Source organism: Myotis lucifugus, unplaced genomic scaffold, assembly GCF_000147115.1.
Source record: "Myotis lucifugus unplaced genomic scaffold, Myoluc2.0 scaffold_3, whole genome shotgun sequence".
NCBI classification, from domain to species: domain Eukaryota; kingdom Metazoa; phylum Chordata; class Mammalia; order Chiroptera; family Vespertilionidae; genus Myotis; species Myotis lucifugus.
In genome coordinates, this window is record NW_005871051.1 from 6,251,428 (window position 1) to 6,268,070 (window position 16,643).

The following is a 16,643-nucleotide window of genomic DNA, read 5'->3' on the forward strand; positions in this document are numbered from 1 at the left end:
ACCACTAAGCTAGAACTTGCATGGCTTTGTGTGTGGTACAAGGAGTCTGATCCCAGACGAGTGAGGGCCTAGAGAACTGGGGGCTGAGGCCTGCACTGGGCCCGGCTGAGTGGGGCAGGTCCCCACAGGCTGGAGCTGGGTGGGATGGAGGGGTAACTTGAGAGGCCGAAACTTCTGAGGAAACACCCAGGTGGAAAGCTAGCCAGACCACTCCTACCAGTCATCAGTGTGAACGGGCTTGGCCGAGACAGAGAATCTGAGTCCAAGGCCAGGGCCCAGGGCGGATGAGGGAGGAGAAAGACCTGATTGGAGAGGATGGGAAGGAGGGTAGAAGTGGGGGTGGAGCCCGGGGCACCTGTGTCTTTGGTCTGAGGTAGAAGTAGGTATTGGCCTCTGGTGCATTTGTATGTCTGCTTCCTTGACTCAAGCCCTCCCTGCCTCTGGGAGCAAAACAAATAACAGGGCTTGAGGCCTCTTTTACAAACCCCTCCTGGGCTCAGGTGTCCAATGAACAGCTAAGCAACAAGACAGCACACTCTACTCCTGTTGTGCTGTCTGTTGTGCTGTGGGTTTATCCGCTGAGGGTTTATCCATCGTAAGCCCAGCTGAGACTCAGAACCCCTGCAGAGTGTTGATTAAAACGAGCGGGCCCTGACTGCTTTGGCTCAGTGGATAGAGCATCTGCTTGCGGACTGAAGGGTCCCAGGTTCGATTCCGGTCAAGGGTATGTACCTTGGTTGTAGGTACATCCCCAATAGGGGGTGTGCAGGAGGCAGCTGGTTGATGTTTCTCTCTCATTGATGTTTCTAATTCTCTATCCCTCTTTCTTCCTCTCTGTAAAAAAATCAACAAAATATATTAAAAAAATAAAACAAAGTAAAACGAGTGGAAGGCACGGTCTCTTCTCACCTTCTTCCTAGGCCTCCAGCCCTTCACTTGCCAGCTGCCCTCCTGGAGATTTTCACTGAGGCCTGGAATCAATCCTGCTTTGACTAGCAGTGGTCTTAATTACGCAGAGCACCCCTCATGTGTTCATTTCCATCTGAACAGCCTGGGGGCTTCATCTAGAAGGATGCCTGCGGTTTCCTTTGTCTCTTGCCTGGTTAACTTTGTCATGTGGTTAATGTTGGACATTTGGGAAGAGTGTAGGAGTCTGGTAAGAAACATTATTGCCAACTGAGACAAGGGATCTGAAAGAGACGAACAGTCATATGATGACTAACTTGAGAGGGGTGGTGATCAGAGTGGAAAATGGATTTAAACTCGACTATGTGCTAATTCCTTCACATGGATTCTCACTTAATCTTCGTAAATAATACTGTAAGGTCTGTACTATTGTCCCCATTTTCAAGGTGAGCAAGCAGAACACGGTCAACTCCCTTCCTAACTTCTCTGGAATTTGAAAGCTTGACTCCACAGCCTCTGCTCTTGGCTCCTTTGCTATAATGGAAGTTCCGTGTGTGTGTGTGTGTGTGTGTGGGGGGGGGGGACTTGTCCATCCCTTTTACTGTGTCTCCAATACCTGGAACAGCACCTGGCACATTGGAGCCCAATAAATATTTGGCGGGTGAATGAAGGAATATGCTCTTCTAATCTCAGCATGATTCTAAAACCATTTATTTGTACTGCAGAATTTAGCAGACGCTTTTATACCTACCTATCTTCGGTCCTCAAAAAAAGAAAAAAAAGATTTTTACCCAGAGAGTATAAGTCCCCCAAACATTTATAGGTTTATTCTTCCTTTATCCCACACATGTTTATTGAGCAACTCCTCTATGCAAAGCCCCATGCTTGGTCCTGTGTGAAGCAAAAATGGAGGCAATGAGGTGCAGTCTGGTCTCAGAGCCGTGCTGTGAACGACGATAAGGTGATTGTTTCGGTGGCTTGTTCTTGAGATGCATCCTCACAGAGAACAGTAACCTCTCCTTGGAGCAGACACGGAGGCCTAGGGATTTGGGGCTAATTGTCCCCGTTTGATAGAATTAAAAAGCCGGTCGTGGAGTTGTGTCGTCTGTGTCAGTGACCCTGCAGAGCTGGGCTATGCCAGGCCCTGCTTTGCGGAGTGGAGAAGGGAATGAATCAGGTCACAGACAGGTGAACTCAGGGCCTCGATCTACAACCCTGGTTCAGCGGTTCTCAACCTGTGGGTCCCGACCCCTGAAAATACTCCCTGCATATCAGATATTTACATTACGATTCATAACAGTAGCAAAATAACAGCTATGAGGTAGCAACGAAAATCATTCTATGGTTGGGGGTCACCACAACATGAGGAACTGTATTAAAGGGTCGTGGCATTAGGAAGGTTGAGAACCACTGCTCTGGTTGGTGTGTAGGCTCCTGAAGAAAAGACGTTAAGAAGTGTTTCGCCCTCTCTCTTTTCTCCCTGCTCCTGAAAAGCTGGAAGATGTCCCTGTACTTTTTAACCAGGCGGAGACTGCGATTTTTCTAGCAGCTGCTGCTTCCCTTGTGATCTTGAATAAGTAAACATGCTCTTTCAGCAGAGCAGCAGGAGATGAGAAAGCCAGAGGCAGGCGGTGGGGGTGCTTTGCGGGCGGGGCTGGCGGCTCACCAAGAGCCACGCTCTAACCGCGTGGCCGGAAGGAAACCCCCCCCCCCCACCCCCCGGAATTTGGTTTCTGAAGAACAATTCAAGTTTACAAAGATAGTGCCGGGTCAGGAGTGGAATTTCCAGGGCATTTTGAATGTGGAACTGCAGTTTGTTGAAGTTTGTTTTGCACTCGGCCCCCAAGTTGTTCTTCCCCTATTTGCGGGAAAGGAGCAGGCAGTCACGGTGCCATGTGAGGACACAGAACCTGACTACTCTGAGCCCATTTTAGTTTCAGAGGTGGAGACCTTTCTCTGGGTGCTAAGGAGGCAGATTCCATGAGAGAGAGGCACCCGCAGGCTCGTGCTTTGTGACTGGAAGTGCCTGCCTTGATTTTCTTTAAATTTACTACCTTATATACATAAGCACGCACAGTGTCCAAAGCATCTTGGCAGAAACCTCCTCGGATCCCCACTGCTCCCTTTTGAAGCACATACTAATAGTCTAGGCATCAGTGCTAATCCCATTTTACAGATGAGTAAACTAAGGCTGTAACTTGTTCAGAGTCACACTGTTACCACCCCCTTGATCCTCTACGTGAGACTGGGCTGTCTCCGTGTTCTTGCTGGCCCAACAACGTTGCAGTTTCCAGCTGACATCGTGCCACCTCGCCCTCTGGTAGAGGAGAGATGTGACTTTACGGCCATGACCGCAGGCTGGTCTCCGAGTGACCGCCTTTCCAGAGGGATGTTTAAAGGATGCTCCGTGGTCTGAGGCCCATCCAGACTTGCTGTTCTTATTGTCCGGTTCTCGGCTTTGGGGACCTGTGTGGTTTTTGGCTTCCCCTCCATCTTTAGCCGTTTTTCTCTGGTTCTATTAGGTAAGGACCCCCTGCCCTGACCTCGGGCCCCCACCCCTCTCTTAGCCCCGCTGCTGGGTAAGTCAGTCCTCTTTCAGGACTAGGCAAAGCCCAGGTCCAGCAGGTAGATGGGGAGCGGGACTTACACTCAGACCTTGTGATTCCAAGACTGGTTCCTCTTTTGCCCTGTACCATGCAGCTGCCTGCTCACAGTCATGTGGCAGCTGCTGTCTTAGCAGGAACCCACAGGAGCCCAATAAAGGCACCAGATAGCTGTTCTGACCGTACCCCTGCATATCAGCATGGAAAGAAACTAAGGCTTTCTGATGTTGTTGTTCATCTCACCTGAGGATATTTTCCCATTTATTTAGAGAGAGTGGAAGGGAGGGGGAGAGTCAGAGAGAGAAACATTGATTGATATGAGAGAGAGCCTCCCGGATCAAGGCTGCAACCAAGGTACATACCAGACCCTTCAGTCCTGGGGCGACGCTCTATCCACTGAGCCCACATCAGCTAGGGCGAGACTGTGGCTTCCTTCCCAGGACTTTGATAAAGGAGGGAATTTCTCCGGAAGGGAGGGTCTGGGAAGAAGTGAATCATCTCTCTGAGCTAACAAGTAAACAGTGTTGAGACGGCTGTTTCCCCGTTTGCTCCTGCCCCCTAGAGGGGAGAGGACTCCCTTTGCAGAGAAAGGAACCGTTTGGAATACAACTGGGGATGGAACTGGGGACCTAGTCAGGCTTTCTCGGGGGACACTTCCAGTTCCAGCCTGAGCGCCGTGCTGGGGCGGGAGCCTTGCCCATCCCACAGGCGAGGGCCAGGGCGCAGGGCTAGCCGCCTCTGCTACACAGACTCTGTGAGGACAAGCGAGCTATTTAATAGGATGTCAGCCCCCTGTGTATCATGCCCTTCGTTTCCCTGCTAATGCTTATTTCTCATAGGGTTTTAAGGAGATGGGCACCTTCTTTATATCCCTTCATTATTATGTGATAGATAAAATTCACTTTCTCACCTTACCTGTGGGCTAGGGCAGAGGAGAAAAGGAAGTAGTCTTAAGTCATGGTTATAGCCTTTTCCTTTTCCTGGCAGGAGAGAAGAGGACTTAGCTGATGAATTATTTATCTGAGAATGTGTGCAAATCACTCCAAAACATAGAGGCTTAGAAGAACAAACTTCTGTGAGAAGGGGGTTAAGAGCTGCTTCGCTGGCTGTTCTGGCCCAGGGTCCCTCAGGAGGGAGGGTCAGAGGTCAGCCAGGGAGGCGTGGGATCCCAGGACCTTCTCAGGGGGCTCACCCACGTGGCTGGGGAGTGGGTGCAAGGCCTTCGCTCCTCCTGCGGGCCTCCCCCTGCCTCTGCTTGAGAGCTCTCAGGACATGGCAGCTGGCTGCCACGAGAGTGAGCAGTTCAGAAGCGAGAGAGAGCCAGGTGGAAGCCATGGCCTTTTTGGGATCCAGCTTGGGAAGCCACAGTTTCCCTTCTGCCACATTCCAGCCATTACTAGTAAAGACCAGTTACCAAGTGTGGTCCACATTTCAAGGGGAGCAGATGACTCTGTGTCTTTTTAAGGGAGGAGTACCAAAGATTTGTGGAGTTGTTTAAAATGGCCGTGTCTGGTAGGGTGTGGGGCCACAGCGAAACGCAGCTCTCCTGGGGGGAAGTTCTACCAGCCCCGTGGCGAACGTGTGTAGACGCTGCTCACAGCTGCGTGGATCAAGTTCGGAGCACACAGGCCCTGGCTTGTCCAGTGGCTGTTATTCCAGCTTTTTGTTGACCCAAGGCAGTGTTTCTTGCCCCACCTTTTGTCTTTTTCCTATTTCCTGCTGAGAAGACAGAAGAGAAATTGCGGTTGCTTACTTTCACTTTTATACGTCCCTAGTGCTCGGTGAAGTTTGCAGGGCAAGGAAGTGAAACGAGTGGTTGCAGCCGTGGGCCTTTGAATTATTTGGGACTCTCCAGACTGCACATCGTTCCCATTTGGTGTCGAGAGTTGGGAATCTGTCAACAGTTTTGTGGTGCCTTCGGTTATGTATCTCCCTTGATGCTTTTCTGTGATGCCTAAACCAGCAGAAGATGGGACCCCTCTGTTCCTTGGTGGGAGGCATTACTGGCCTTTATTGTTGTGTTGTTTGGTTTGGACTGAATGCAGTGTAGGCTCCCAGAAGACCATTCCCCAGGCGAAGAAGAGAGGTGGGCACCCAGCCAAGAGACACGGAAACAAACCCAGAGGAGCTCATGGGCTAATAGTTTGGGTGACAACCTGAATGAGGAGATGTTTGTTTAGCCTCTGGGCTTGGGACAGGCAGTTCTCTGCCCCACAGATGAACTAAAAACTGGAGACATCACTCAAACAAGAAACAGAAACTTAATGGGTGGCTCAAAAGACTGTGGAATTGCCTGGCCGGCATGGCTCAGTGGTTGAGTGTTGACCTAGGAACCAAGAGGTCATGGTTTGATTCCTGGTCAGGGCACATGCCCCGGTTGCAGACTCAGTCCCCAGTGGGGGGCATGCAGGAGGCAGCCAATCAATGATTCTCTCTCATCATTGATGTTTTTATCTCTCTCTCCCTCTCCTCTCTGAGATCAATAATAAAAAAAAAAAAAATTAAAAAAAAGACTGTGGAAGTTTTGAGCAAGGAAGAAAAAGATGTCTCTCTTTGCTATTAGAAAGATAAAACAATTCAGGAGCCTGTGTTTATGTCTCCAGTGAAGGTAAACTGATCAGATGGAGAAGAAGTGGACTGGGTAGATTGTCTAGGGTTCCAAGGCCATAGAAATTTCTGGAATATGGACAAAAAGATTTTTTTTTTTTTTTTTTTTAAACTTGTAGTCTTTTCATTTCTTTTCTTTTTTATATATTTTATTGATATTTTACAGAGAGGAAGGGAGAGAGATAGAGAGTTAGAAACATCGATGAGAGAGAAACATCGATCAGCCGCCTTCTGCACATCTCCTACTGGGGATGTGCCCGCAACCCAGGTACATGCCCTCAACCGGAATCGAACCTGGGACCTTTCAGTCCGCAGGCCGACGCTCTATCCACTGAGCCAAACCGGTTTCGGCTAGACAAAAAGATTTTTAAAAAGAGAATAGGAACTAATTTCTGTGGAGCACCAGGAGCTTTATTTGTATTATCTCATGTAATCCTCGCAGCATTCTCAGAGGGTGGGCCTCATCACTTCCGTTGAAAGCTGGGAAGACCCATTTGCCAAAGAGCATGCCGCCCACAGGTGTGGCAAGGTCAGCACACTCGACCTCGGCTTTTCCTACTTCCTTCCTCTACGTCTGGAGCCAGGGTCAATCAGGATTTCTGCAAGCTAGGAGAGGACTCTGAGGACACTGTAGGGAGTCTTGGCCCAGGGTTTCCACTGCTCAGTCAGAGGTCACACTGGGAAGCAGGTCAGGAGGGGACCTGGAGAGTCTGGAAATGGTCACCACTTACATCCTAGGGGCTTCATGTCATCCCCCAGCGACTGGGTGGAGGTGAGGGGATCGAGACCTGCACCACCCTTTCTGCAGCTGTTTGGAGCTGAGCCCTGTAATGTATCCATTCCTGTGACCTGCCTGTTTCTTTTCCCCAGACGTTCTTCAGCACACCTTCACTTCCCTGGGCTTTGAAGTCCGGTGTTTCTCATTCCTGACGATGGACCTTATGACTGATCATCTTAAACAAGTTGCCTATTGGACTCACCACCAAGACAAGGACAGCTTTGTGTGCGTCCTGGTGAGCCGAGGGGGCTCGCAGAGCCTGTTTGGTGTGGATCGGACTCACTCAGGGCTGTCTTTGGATCAGATCAGGAGGATGTTCAGGGGAGATGCATGCCCTTCTCTCTTGGGAAAGCCAAAGCTCTTTTTTATTCAGAACTACGAGAAGTCAGAGAGTCACACGGAAGACAGCAGCCTCCCAGAGGTCGACGGGCTAGCAGCGAGCAACATGGATGCCAAGGCCTGGCAGCCTGAGCCCTGCACGGTTCACCCAGAAGCGGACTTCTTCTGGAGCCTGTGCAAGGCAGATGCATCTCTGCTGGACCGGTGCCCCACCTTATCGTCCCGGTACCTACAGTGCCTCTCCCAGAAGCTGCAGCAGGAGAGGTGAGCCGCCCAGGCCCTGGCTGATCCCAGAGCGCTAGATCTGTCCTGCAGCCCCCACCTGCTCAGTGGTGGTTCAGCACTAATGGGTGCGCAGAGCAGGGGTGACTCTGTGTTCCAAGGTGGACACTCAGGGTGCCAGCGGCATTACTAGCTTTTACATGCATCCTGCATGTACACAGACAGTCCAAGTGGGTCATTGTTTGATTCAGTTGCCCCTTGGTGAAGGGGACTGAAGTCACGTGCCAGAGTGCTGCCCACTGGTTTGAATCACTCACTAAGCAGCTTGTAAAGTATTTAGAAAAGAGCACTTTCCCATCAGTTGGCTCATTTTAAAAATATTTTTTAGCCTGACCAGCATGGCTCAGCAGTTGAGCATCTACCTATGAACCAGGAGGTCATGGTTCGGTTCCCGGTCACAGCACATGCCCAGGTTGCAGGCTTGATCCCCAGTGGGAGGGCATGCAGGAAGCAGCTGATCAATGATTCTCATCATTGATGTTTCTATTTCTCTCTCCATCTCCCTTCCTCTCTGGAATCAATCCTATATCATAAAAGAGAAACATGCAAATTAACCATCCCTCCGCTACGCTCACCAGCCAATCAGAGTGATTATGCAAATTAACCTGACGAAGATGGCGTTTAATTTGCATATGCAGGTGTCAAGCACCCCAGGAGGCAACGGCAGCCATTGCCGGCCCAGGAAGCGAGGGCTCCCGGGACCTTGCCGACGGAGAGCAGAGAGGAAGAGCGAGCAGAGAGCGGGAGGTTTGGAGGACTTGGCAGAACAGGAGACCACTGGACATAGAGCAGAGCTAGAGAGAGGGTGGCATGGAGTGTGTGGCTCCCTCTGTCACCCCAGCTTCCTCATCACAGCTGTGGAAACTGACAGCAGGGAGGAGGAAGTCCCACCCCCACAGAATCAGCCGGAATCAGCCGTTGGTCAGACAGCTCTCAGTGGCCTGACAGCCAGGACTCTCATTCACCTGCATCTCAGACCGTGACAGTAGAGAGGTGGAACTATGTCTAAAGAACAACTGTTGATACAACGTAGCTCTGCAGCCAAAAGATGCCGGTGTTGTCGACAGACAGTGTCTGCAGAGCAGCATGTGTCTGATCTCGAAAGAAGGCGGTGCCTGTGACAGGATGTATCTGAACACCGCTACTGGAAAAACGTTGCTCTGATGCCGAAAAACACCGGCATTAACGACAGAAAATGTCTAAAGACCAATGTGCCTTTGAAGTTGAAAGAAGGTGGTGACGACAACAGAATATGTCTAGAGAACAGTCATCAACAAGTACTACCAATACTGGTAGGAACTGCCTTTTCAGCAAAAATGGAGTACATGAGGATGCAATTCTCGAACATAGTTGTGGTGGAATGACTGTTCGATGTGAATTTTGCCTATCACTAAATTTCTCTGATGAAAAACCAGCCGATGGGAAATTTATTCAATGTTGTAGCAAAGGGAAAGTCTGTCCAAATAATATACATTTTCCAGATTACCCGGCATATTTAAAAAGATTAATGACAAACGGAGATTCTGACAGTAAAAATTTCATGGAAAATATTCGCTCCATAAATAGTTCTTTTGCTTTTGCTTCCATGGGTGCAAATATTGCATCGCCATCAGGATATGGGCCATACTGTTTTAGGATACACGGACAAGTTTATCACCGTACTGGAACTTTACATCCTTCGGATGGTGTTTCTTGGAAGTTTGCTCAACTCTATATTTTGGATACAGCCGAAGCTACAAGTAAAAGATTAGCAATGCCAGAAAACCAGGGCTGCTCAGAAAGACTCATGATCAACATCTACAACCTCATGCATGAAATAAATGAATTAACAAAATCGTACAAGATGCTACATGAGGTAGAAAAGGAAGCCCAATCTGAAGCAGCAGCAAAAGGTGTTGCTCCCACAGAAGTAACAATGGCAATTAAATACAATCGTAACGGTGACCCAGGTAGATATAATTCTCCCCGTGTAACCGAGGTTGCTGTCATATTCAGGAACGAAGATGGAGAACCTCCTTTTGAAAGGAACTTGCTCATTCATTGTAAACCAGATCCCAATAATCCAAATGCCACTAAAATGAAACAAATCAATATCCTGTTTCCTACATTAGATGCAATGACATATCCTATTCTTTTTCCACATGGTGAAAAAGGCTGGGGAGCAGATATTGCATTAAGACTCAGAGACAACAGTGTAATCGACAATAATACTAGACAAAATGTAAGGACACAAGCCACACAAATGCAGTATTATGGATTTTATGTCTCTGTGTAGGGCACATTCAATCCTATTTTAAATCCAGGAAAATTAACTCAACAGTTTATTGTGGATTCATATTAAAAAATGGAGGCCAATCGGATAAATTTCATCAAAGCAAACCAATCTAAGTTGAGAGTTGAAAAATATAGTGGTTTGATGGATTATCTCAAATCTAGATCTGAAAATGACCATGTGCCAATTGGTAAAATGATAATACTTCCATCATCCTTTGACGTAGTCTCAGAAATATGCAGCAGTGATATCAGGATGCTATGGCAATTGTAACGAGGTATGGCAAGCCCGATTTATTCATAGCCATGACATGCAACCCCAAATGGGCAGATACTGCAAACAATTTACAACGCTGACAAAAAGTTGAAAACAGACCTGACTTGGAGCCAGAGTTCTTAATATTAAGCTGAATGCTCTTTTTAAAAAATATATATTTTATTGATTTTTTACAGAGAGGAAGGGAGAGGGACAGAGAGTAAGAAACATCGATGAGAGAGAAACATCAATTCAGCTGCCTCCTGTACACCCCCCACTAGAGATGTGCCCACAACCAAGTACATGCCCTTGACCGGAATCGAACCTGGGACCCTTTAGTCTGCAGGTCGACGCTCTATTCACTGAGCCAAACCTGTTAGGGCAAGCTGAATGCTCTTTTAAATGATATCTGTAAATTCCATTTATTTGGCAAAGTAATAGCTAAAATTCATGTCATTGAATTTCAGAAACGCGGACTGCCTCACGTTTACATATTATTGATATTAGATAGTGAGTCCAAATCACATTCCTCTAATTAATTCCCTTTCAATGTGCACAATTTCGTGCACCAGGCCACTAGTAAAAATATATTATATTTAAAAATATTTTTATTGCTGATAATATTACAGTTATCTCCCCTCCCCCCCCCTCGCCCCAGTTCCTACTCCCTCCCCACCCCAGGTCTTCACTACCCTATTCAGTTGGCTCATTTCACCCTACTGACAATCTGTCTCCTCTTTGATGTTTGCATGCCATTAACTTTCGCTTTTCTCCTTCCCTCCAGAAGTCGGCCACTTGTGGATCTCCACCTTGAACTGAATAGCAATATGTATGACTGGAACCGCGGAGTACCTGATAAGGAGAAGTACCACATCTTGCTGCAGCATACACTGAGAAAGAAACTCTTTCTCTCTTGCAAATGAAAAGCCAAAGACTGCTGAGCAGGTATGGCTCAGTTAGTAGAGTGTCATCTCATGCACAGGAAGTTGAGAATTAGGTTCCCAGTCAGGGCACATGCCTAGGTTGCAGGCTTTATCCCTAGTGTGGGGCAGTGGGAAGCAGCCAATCCACCTTTCTATCTCTCTATCTCTGAAATCAATAATCAAAACACATCTATATATATAAAAGCCTAAGCGACCATCGCAACCAAATGGATAACCAGGCTGGCAGGGGGGTTAGTGAGGGACGACCAAACGACTGAGAAGCAGACTGCAAAGATGGCGGTGCCCACAGCCAATAAGGAGGGAATATGCTAATTGACTGCCACGCCCTCAAAGATGGTGGCGCACATAGCCAATAAGGAAGGAATATACTAATTGACTGCCATGCCCTTAAAGATGGTGGTGCCCACAGCCATAAGATGGCCAACAGGGGAGGGCAGTTGTGGGCAATCCGGCTGGCAGGGGAGCAGTTAGGCGTCAATCAGGCTGGCAGGAGAGTAGTTTGGGGGTGATCAGGTTGGCAGGCAGAAGCATTTAGGGGCAATCAGGCAGGCAGGCAGGCGAGCGATTAGGAGCCAGCAGTCCTGGATTGTGAGAGGGATGTCCCAGATTGGAGAGGGTGCAGGCTGGGCTGAGGGACAACCCCCAGTGCACAAATTTTGTGCACCGGGCCTCTAGTTTTAAAAGAAAATCCAAAGACCTTTCTTTAGTCCTGCACTCTCTATCACTAGCCAGAGAGTAGCTTTCAAGCGAATGTTCATGAAGTGGGCGAAGAAGCCCTGGCTAGTGTGGAAATGACCCTCCCAAGAGGTATGTTGGAGAGGAAGGAGTATTTGACTAGAGCTTGGAGGTGAAGACCTTGGGTGCTGTTGCTGAAACAGCTTCTCAGTCAGTGTTGGGAAGGAAAAGAGCTTTGAAACTTAAAAACTGAGTTGAATTTAGAAACTGAATTGGGCATCTCAGGATTATGTTGCTTTCCATGATAGCGATTAAGTCAAGCACCAATCAAAAGCCATAGAGAGCCTTCCTTTTTTTAAAAATTAAATCTTTATTGTTCAGATTATTACAGTTGTTCCTCTTTTTTCCCCCCATAACTCCCCTCCACCCGGTTCCCACCTCACCCCCTGCCCTTATCCCCACACTGTCCTCATCCATAGGTGTACGATTTTTGTCCAATCTCTTCCTGCACCCCCACACCCCTTTCCCCCTGAGAATTGTCAGTCCACTCCCTTTCTATGCCCCTGATTCAATTATATTCACCAGTTTATTCTGTTCATCAGATTATTTATTCACTTGATTTTTAAATTCACTTGTTGATAGATACGTATTTGTTGTTCATAATTTTTATCTTTACCTTTTTCTTCTTCTTCCTCTTCTTAAAGGATACCTTTCAGCATTTCATATAATACTGGTTTGGTGGTGATGAACTCCTTTAGCTTTTGCTTATCTGTGAAGCTCTTTATCTGACCTTCAATTCTGAATGATAGCTTTGCTGGGTAAAGTAATCTTGGTTGTAGGTTCTTGCAATTTATCACTTTGAATATTTCTTGCCACTCCCTTCTGGCCTGAATAGTTTCTATTGAGAAATCAGCTCACAGTCATATGGGTACTCCCTTGTAGGTAACTAACTGTTTTTCTCTTGCAGCTTTTAAGATTCTCTCTTTTTTGTCTTTTGCTCTTGGCATTTTAATTATTATGTGTCTTGGTGTGGTCCTCTTTGGATTCCTTTTGTTTGGGGTTCTCTGTGCTTCTTGGACTTGTAAGTCTATTTCTTTCACCAGGTAGGGGAAGTTTTCTGTCATCTTTTTTCAAATATGTTTTCAATATCTTGCTCTCTCTCTTCTTCTGGCACCCCTATAATTCAGATGTTGGTTCGCTTGAAGCTGTCCCATAGGCTCCTTACATTATCTTCATATTTTCGGATTCTTTTTTCTTTTTGTTTTTCCAGTTGGGTGTTTTTTGCTTCTTCGTATTTCAAATCTTTGACTTGATTCTTGCGATCCTCTAGTCCAGTGATGGCGAACCTATGACACGCGTGTCAGAGGTGACAAGCGAACTCATTTTTTTGGTTGATTTTTCTTTGTTAAATGGCATTTAAATATATAAAATAAATATCAAAAATATAAATATTTGTTTTACTATGGTTGCAAATATCAAAAAATTTCTATATGTGACACGGCACCAGAGTTGAGTTAGGGTTTTTCAAAGTGCTGACATGCCGAGCTCAAAAGGTTCGCCATCACTGCTCTAGTCTGCTGTTGGATCTCTGTATAGTATTTTTTATTTCAGTCAGTGTACGCTTAATTTCTAATTGGTTCTTTTTCATATCCTCAAGGGTCTCACTAGATTTATTGAGGGTCTCACTAAATTTATCGGCAGTTTCTAGAAAATTCTTGAAAAACCTTATAACTGTGGTTTTGAACTCTATATCCAGTTGTTTGCTTTCCTCCATTTCTGTCATTTGTGTCCTGTTTCTTTGTCTCCGCATATTTTATGCTTCCCTGTGTTGGTAGAGTGGCTTTGTGTGCTAGGTGTCCTATAGGGCCCAGTGCCTCAGCCTCCCCAATTACCTGAGGTGGACACTCTTGGTGCACCCCTTTGTGGGCCTTGTGCACAGTGTTGTAGTTAAGCCTTGATTGTTGTAGGTATCACTGGGAGGAATTGACTTCCAGGCCAATTGGCTGTGCGAATCAGCTGTGTCTATGGTGGGAGAACTTCTGTGCTGGAGACACCCTTCTGGGGCAAGACTTGCTTCAGTGGGGCTTTGGTGCTCACTGAGTCTGCCCACTGAGTGTGTCCCTTATGGATCTGAGGAGTTGAAATCTGGATGGTCCCACTCTGACCACTGGGTACACTGGCTCTTGGATCTCTAAGGAGGTGCTAATTTAGCCTCTGCCTGAAGCTACCCAGCAGGAGATATGGCGAGATCTGCAGATTCCTCTTCTTTGTTTGGGGTTTGGAGGTGCCCAGATGAGGCCCAGCTATGAAGCAATGCAAGCTGCTGTGGGGCCTTGGGCCTTCTTTTGGAAGTTCTGGGTCTCTCTGACCCAGTGGCAGTTTGTTAGGTAATTTTAGATTGCAAAGGGCCAGGTCATTCATATGCAAAAGCCTCTGAGCACAGCTTGGGTGGGGCGGGGTCTCAGGGAATCAACAGGGCAGAGCAAACAGCTATGGCTGATCCTCAGTCCTACCCTAAGAGGCCCCGCGTCTTAGTGTCCCAGTGATCGCTGCAAGCATCTCTGAGAGAAAGCCGCCGATGCCAGTCCAGTTTCTCTCCATATGTGTCTGGGTCCCCAGAGACTCGCCGGAAACTGGCGTTCAGAGCAGTCGGGAGCTTGAGACTCCGTCCCGATTGAAAAAGACAGCCTTGTCCTCAGTTGCCAGCCCTTTCCGCGTGCCTCCGTACCGCTGCACTTTACTTCCGCACCTCCTCTGAGTCTCAGTGTGCTTTTCTCTTTCCTTCTAGTTGTAGAATTTCCACTCAGCCAGCCTTCCTGTGGTTCTGGATGATGTCCGTTTTAGTTGTATTTTTGAAGTGGTTGTGCGAGCCAGCAATTTCCCGTGTTTACCTATGGCGCCATCTTGGTTTCTCTCCATAGAGAGCCTTCCTCTACTCACACCGCCCTGCTCGCCATGGATGACGATATTGCTGCGCATGTGGACCACACCGGCTCCGGCTTGCACAGAGCCGGCTTTGGGGGGGATGCCCCCAGGGCCATCTGTCTCCTCCATCCTGGGGTGCCCCCGGCACCAGGGCTTGATGGTGGGCATGGGCCAGAAGAACTCCTATGTGGGTGATGAGGCCCAGAGCAAGAGAGGCACCCTGACCCTGAAATACCCCATTGGGCACGGCATCGTCACCCACTGGGATGACAGGGAGAAGATCTGGCATCACACTTTCTACAACAAGCTGCGGGGGTGGGGGATGGGGGGCATGTGGGCCCCGAGGAGCGCCCTGTTCTGCTCACCAAGGCCCGTCTGAACCCCAAGGCCAACCGTGAGAAGATGACCCAGATCATGTTGGAGACCTCAACACATGCGCCATGTGCGTGGCCATCCAGGCCGTGCCACTGGCATCTTGATGGACTCCGGGGATGGGGTCACCCACATCCTGCATCTGGACCGGCGGGCTACCTCATGAAGGTGCTCACGGAGCGTGGCTACAGCTTCACCACCACCGCCCAGCGGGAGATGGTGCGCAACATCCAGGAGCAGCTGTGCTGCGTGGCCCTGGACTTGGAGCAGGAGATATCCCGCGGCCTCCAGCTCCTCCCTGGAGAAGAGCTGCGAGCTGCCAGGCGGGGAGGCCATCGCCATGTGCAACGAGCGGTGCCGCTGCCACACGGTGCTGCCTGGTGGGACCACCGCGCACCGGGCACCGCCGACAGGATGCAGAAGGAGATCACCACTCTGGCTCACGACCTGCACGATGAAGACCAAGACCATTGCGCCCGGAGTGCAAGCCTCCATCCTGGCCTCGCCGTCCACCTTCCAGCCGATGTGGAGCACCAAGCAGGGGTATGAGGAGTCCGGCCCCTCCATCGTCCACGTCCATGCAAATGCTTCTAGGCGGACTGTTTGTTTGTTTGATTTGGGCAGGAGGGGGGGGCGCTTGACTCAGGATTTAAAAACTGGCACGGTGAGGGTGACAGCAGCCTGCTGGAGCGAGCACCCCCAAAGTTCTACAATGTGGCTGAGGACTTTGATTGTATGTTGTTCTTCTTTTAAATAGTCATTCCAAATAGGAGAGGTGCATTGTTACAGGAAGTCCCTTGCCTGCCCCAGAGCCGCCCACTTCTCCTTAAGAAGGGCCAGTCCTCCCCGAGTCCACACAGGGAGGGTGGGAGCATTGCTTTTGTGTACATTATGTAATCTAAATTTTAAATCTTCCCCTTAATACCTGTTCTTTTTGTTTTATTTTGAATGGCCAGCCATCGTGGTCCCCCTTCTTGTCCCCAACTTGAGATGTATGAAGGCTTTTGGTCCCCCTGGGAGTGGGTTGAGGTGTGGAGGTAGCCAAGCAGGGCTTACCTGGGCACTGACTTGAGACCAGTTCAACAAAGTGCACACCTTAAAGAAAACAAAAACACAAAAAACAAAAGGAAAAAAAAGCCATAGAGAGAGAGATTCAAAAAAACAAAACCCACAGAGATAAGCATTGAAGTGTTTGTGGCCCCGGTGGTTAGCTCCGTTGGTTGAAGCTTCATCCTGATACGCCAACGTTGCTGGGTCCTTCCCTGGTCAGGGCACATACAGGAATCAACCAATGAATGTATAAATGGGTGGACCAACAAATCGTTGTTTCTAGCTCTCTCCCTAAAAATCAGTCAGTAAATTACTTAATTAAAGTAAAGCGCTCCTCTCTGCAGTTTGTGGGGGTCATTACCTTCCCCTTCCAGCCCCATCCTCTCCCGTAGAGGTGGCATGACCACATAGCTGGCCTTACCCCGTCTGCCTGACATGGTGAATACAGAGCAAGGCAAATCAGCATCTTCTCTTTCCTTCCCTCTTTTTAAAACAATTGTTTGTTTGTTTGTCTTTATTTATTTATTTATTTATTTAATGGATTCCAGAGACAGGAAGGGACACACACACACATACACACACACACACACACACATACGCGTGCACACAGAAAGAGAGAGATATATATAGAGAGA

At 48.3% G+C, this 16,643-nt stretch overlaps 1 protein-coding gene and 1 pseudogene across 15 annotated transcripts in view; both read left to right on the top strand.

Moving 5' to 3' along the window:
* Nucleotides 1-14,803, top strand: part of CFLAR (CASP8 and FADD like apoptosis regulator) — a 43,386-nt gene extending 28,583 nt beyond the window's left edge. For 6 of the 15 annotated variants that reach the window (XM_023760166.1, XM_023760172.1, XM_023760137.1 and 3 more), the window contains 3 exons: nucleotides 6,987-7,497; nucleotides 10,827-10,987; nucleotides 14,583-14,803. In XM_023760166.1, coding sequence (XP_023615934.1) covers nucleotides 6,987-7,497; nucleotides 10,827-10,965 — 650 coding nt within the window. In that variant the 3' untranslated portion in view covers nucleotides 10,966-10,987; nucleotides 14,583-14,803. Of the gene's footprint in view, nucleotides 1-6,558; nucleotides 6,609-6,986; nucleotides 7,498-8,052; nucleotides 8,422-10,826; nucleotides 10,988-12,001; nucleotides 12,013-14,582 lie in introns of those variants that run through there. The other 9 variants (XM_014461409.2, XM_023760174.1, XM_023760133.1 and 6 more) reach the window with 9 other exon arrangements.
* Nucleotides 14,804-14,950: 147 nt separating this feature from the next.
* Nucleotides 14,951-16,336, top strand: LOC102432674 (annotated as a pseudogene).
* The last annotated feature ends 307 nt before the right edge of the window (nucleotides 16,337-16,643 follow it).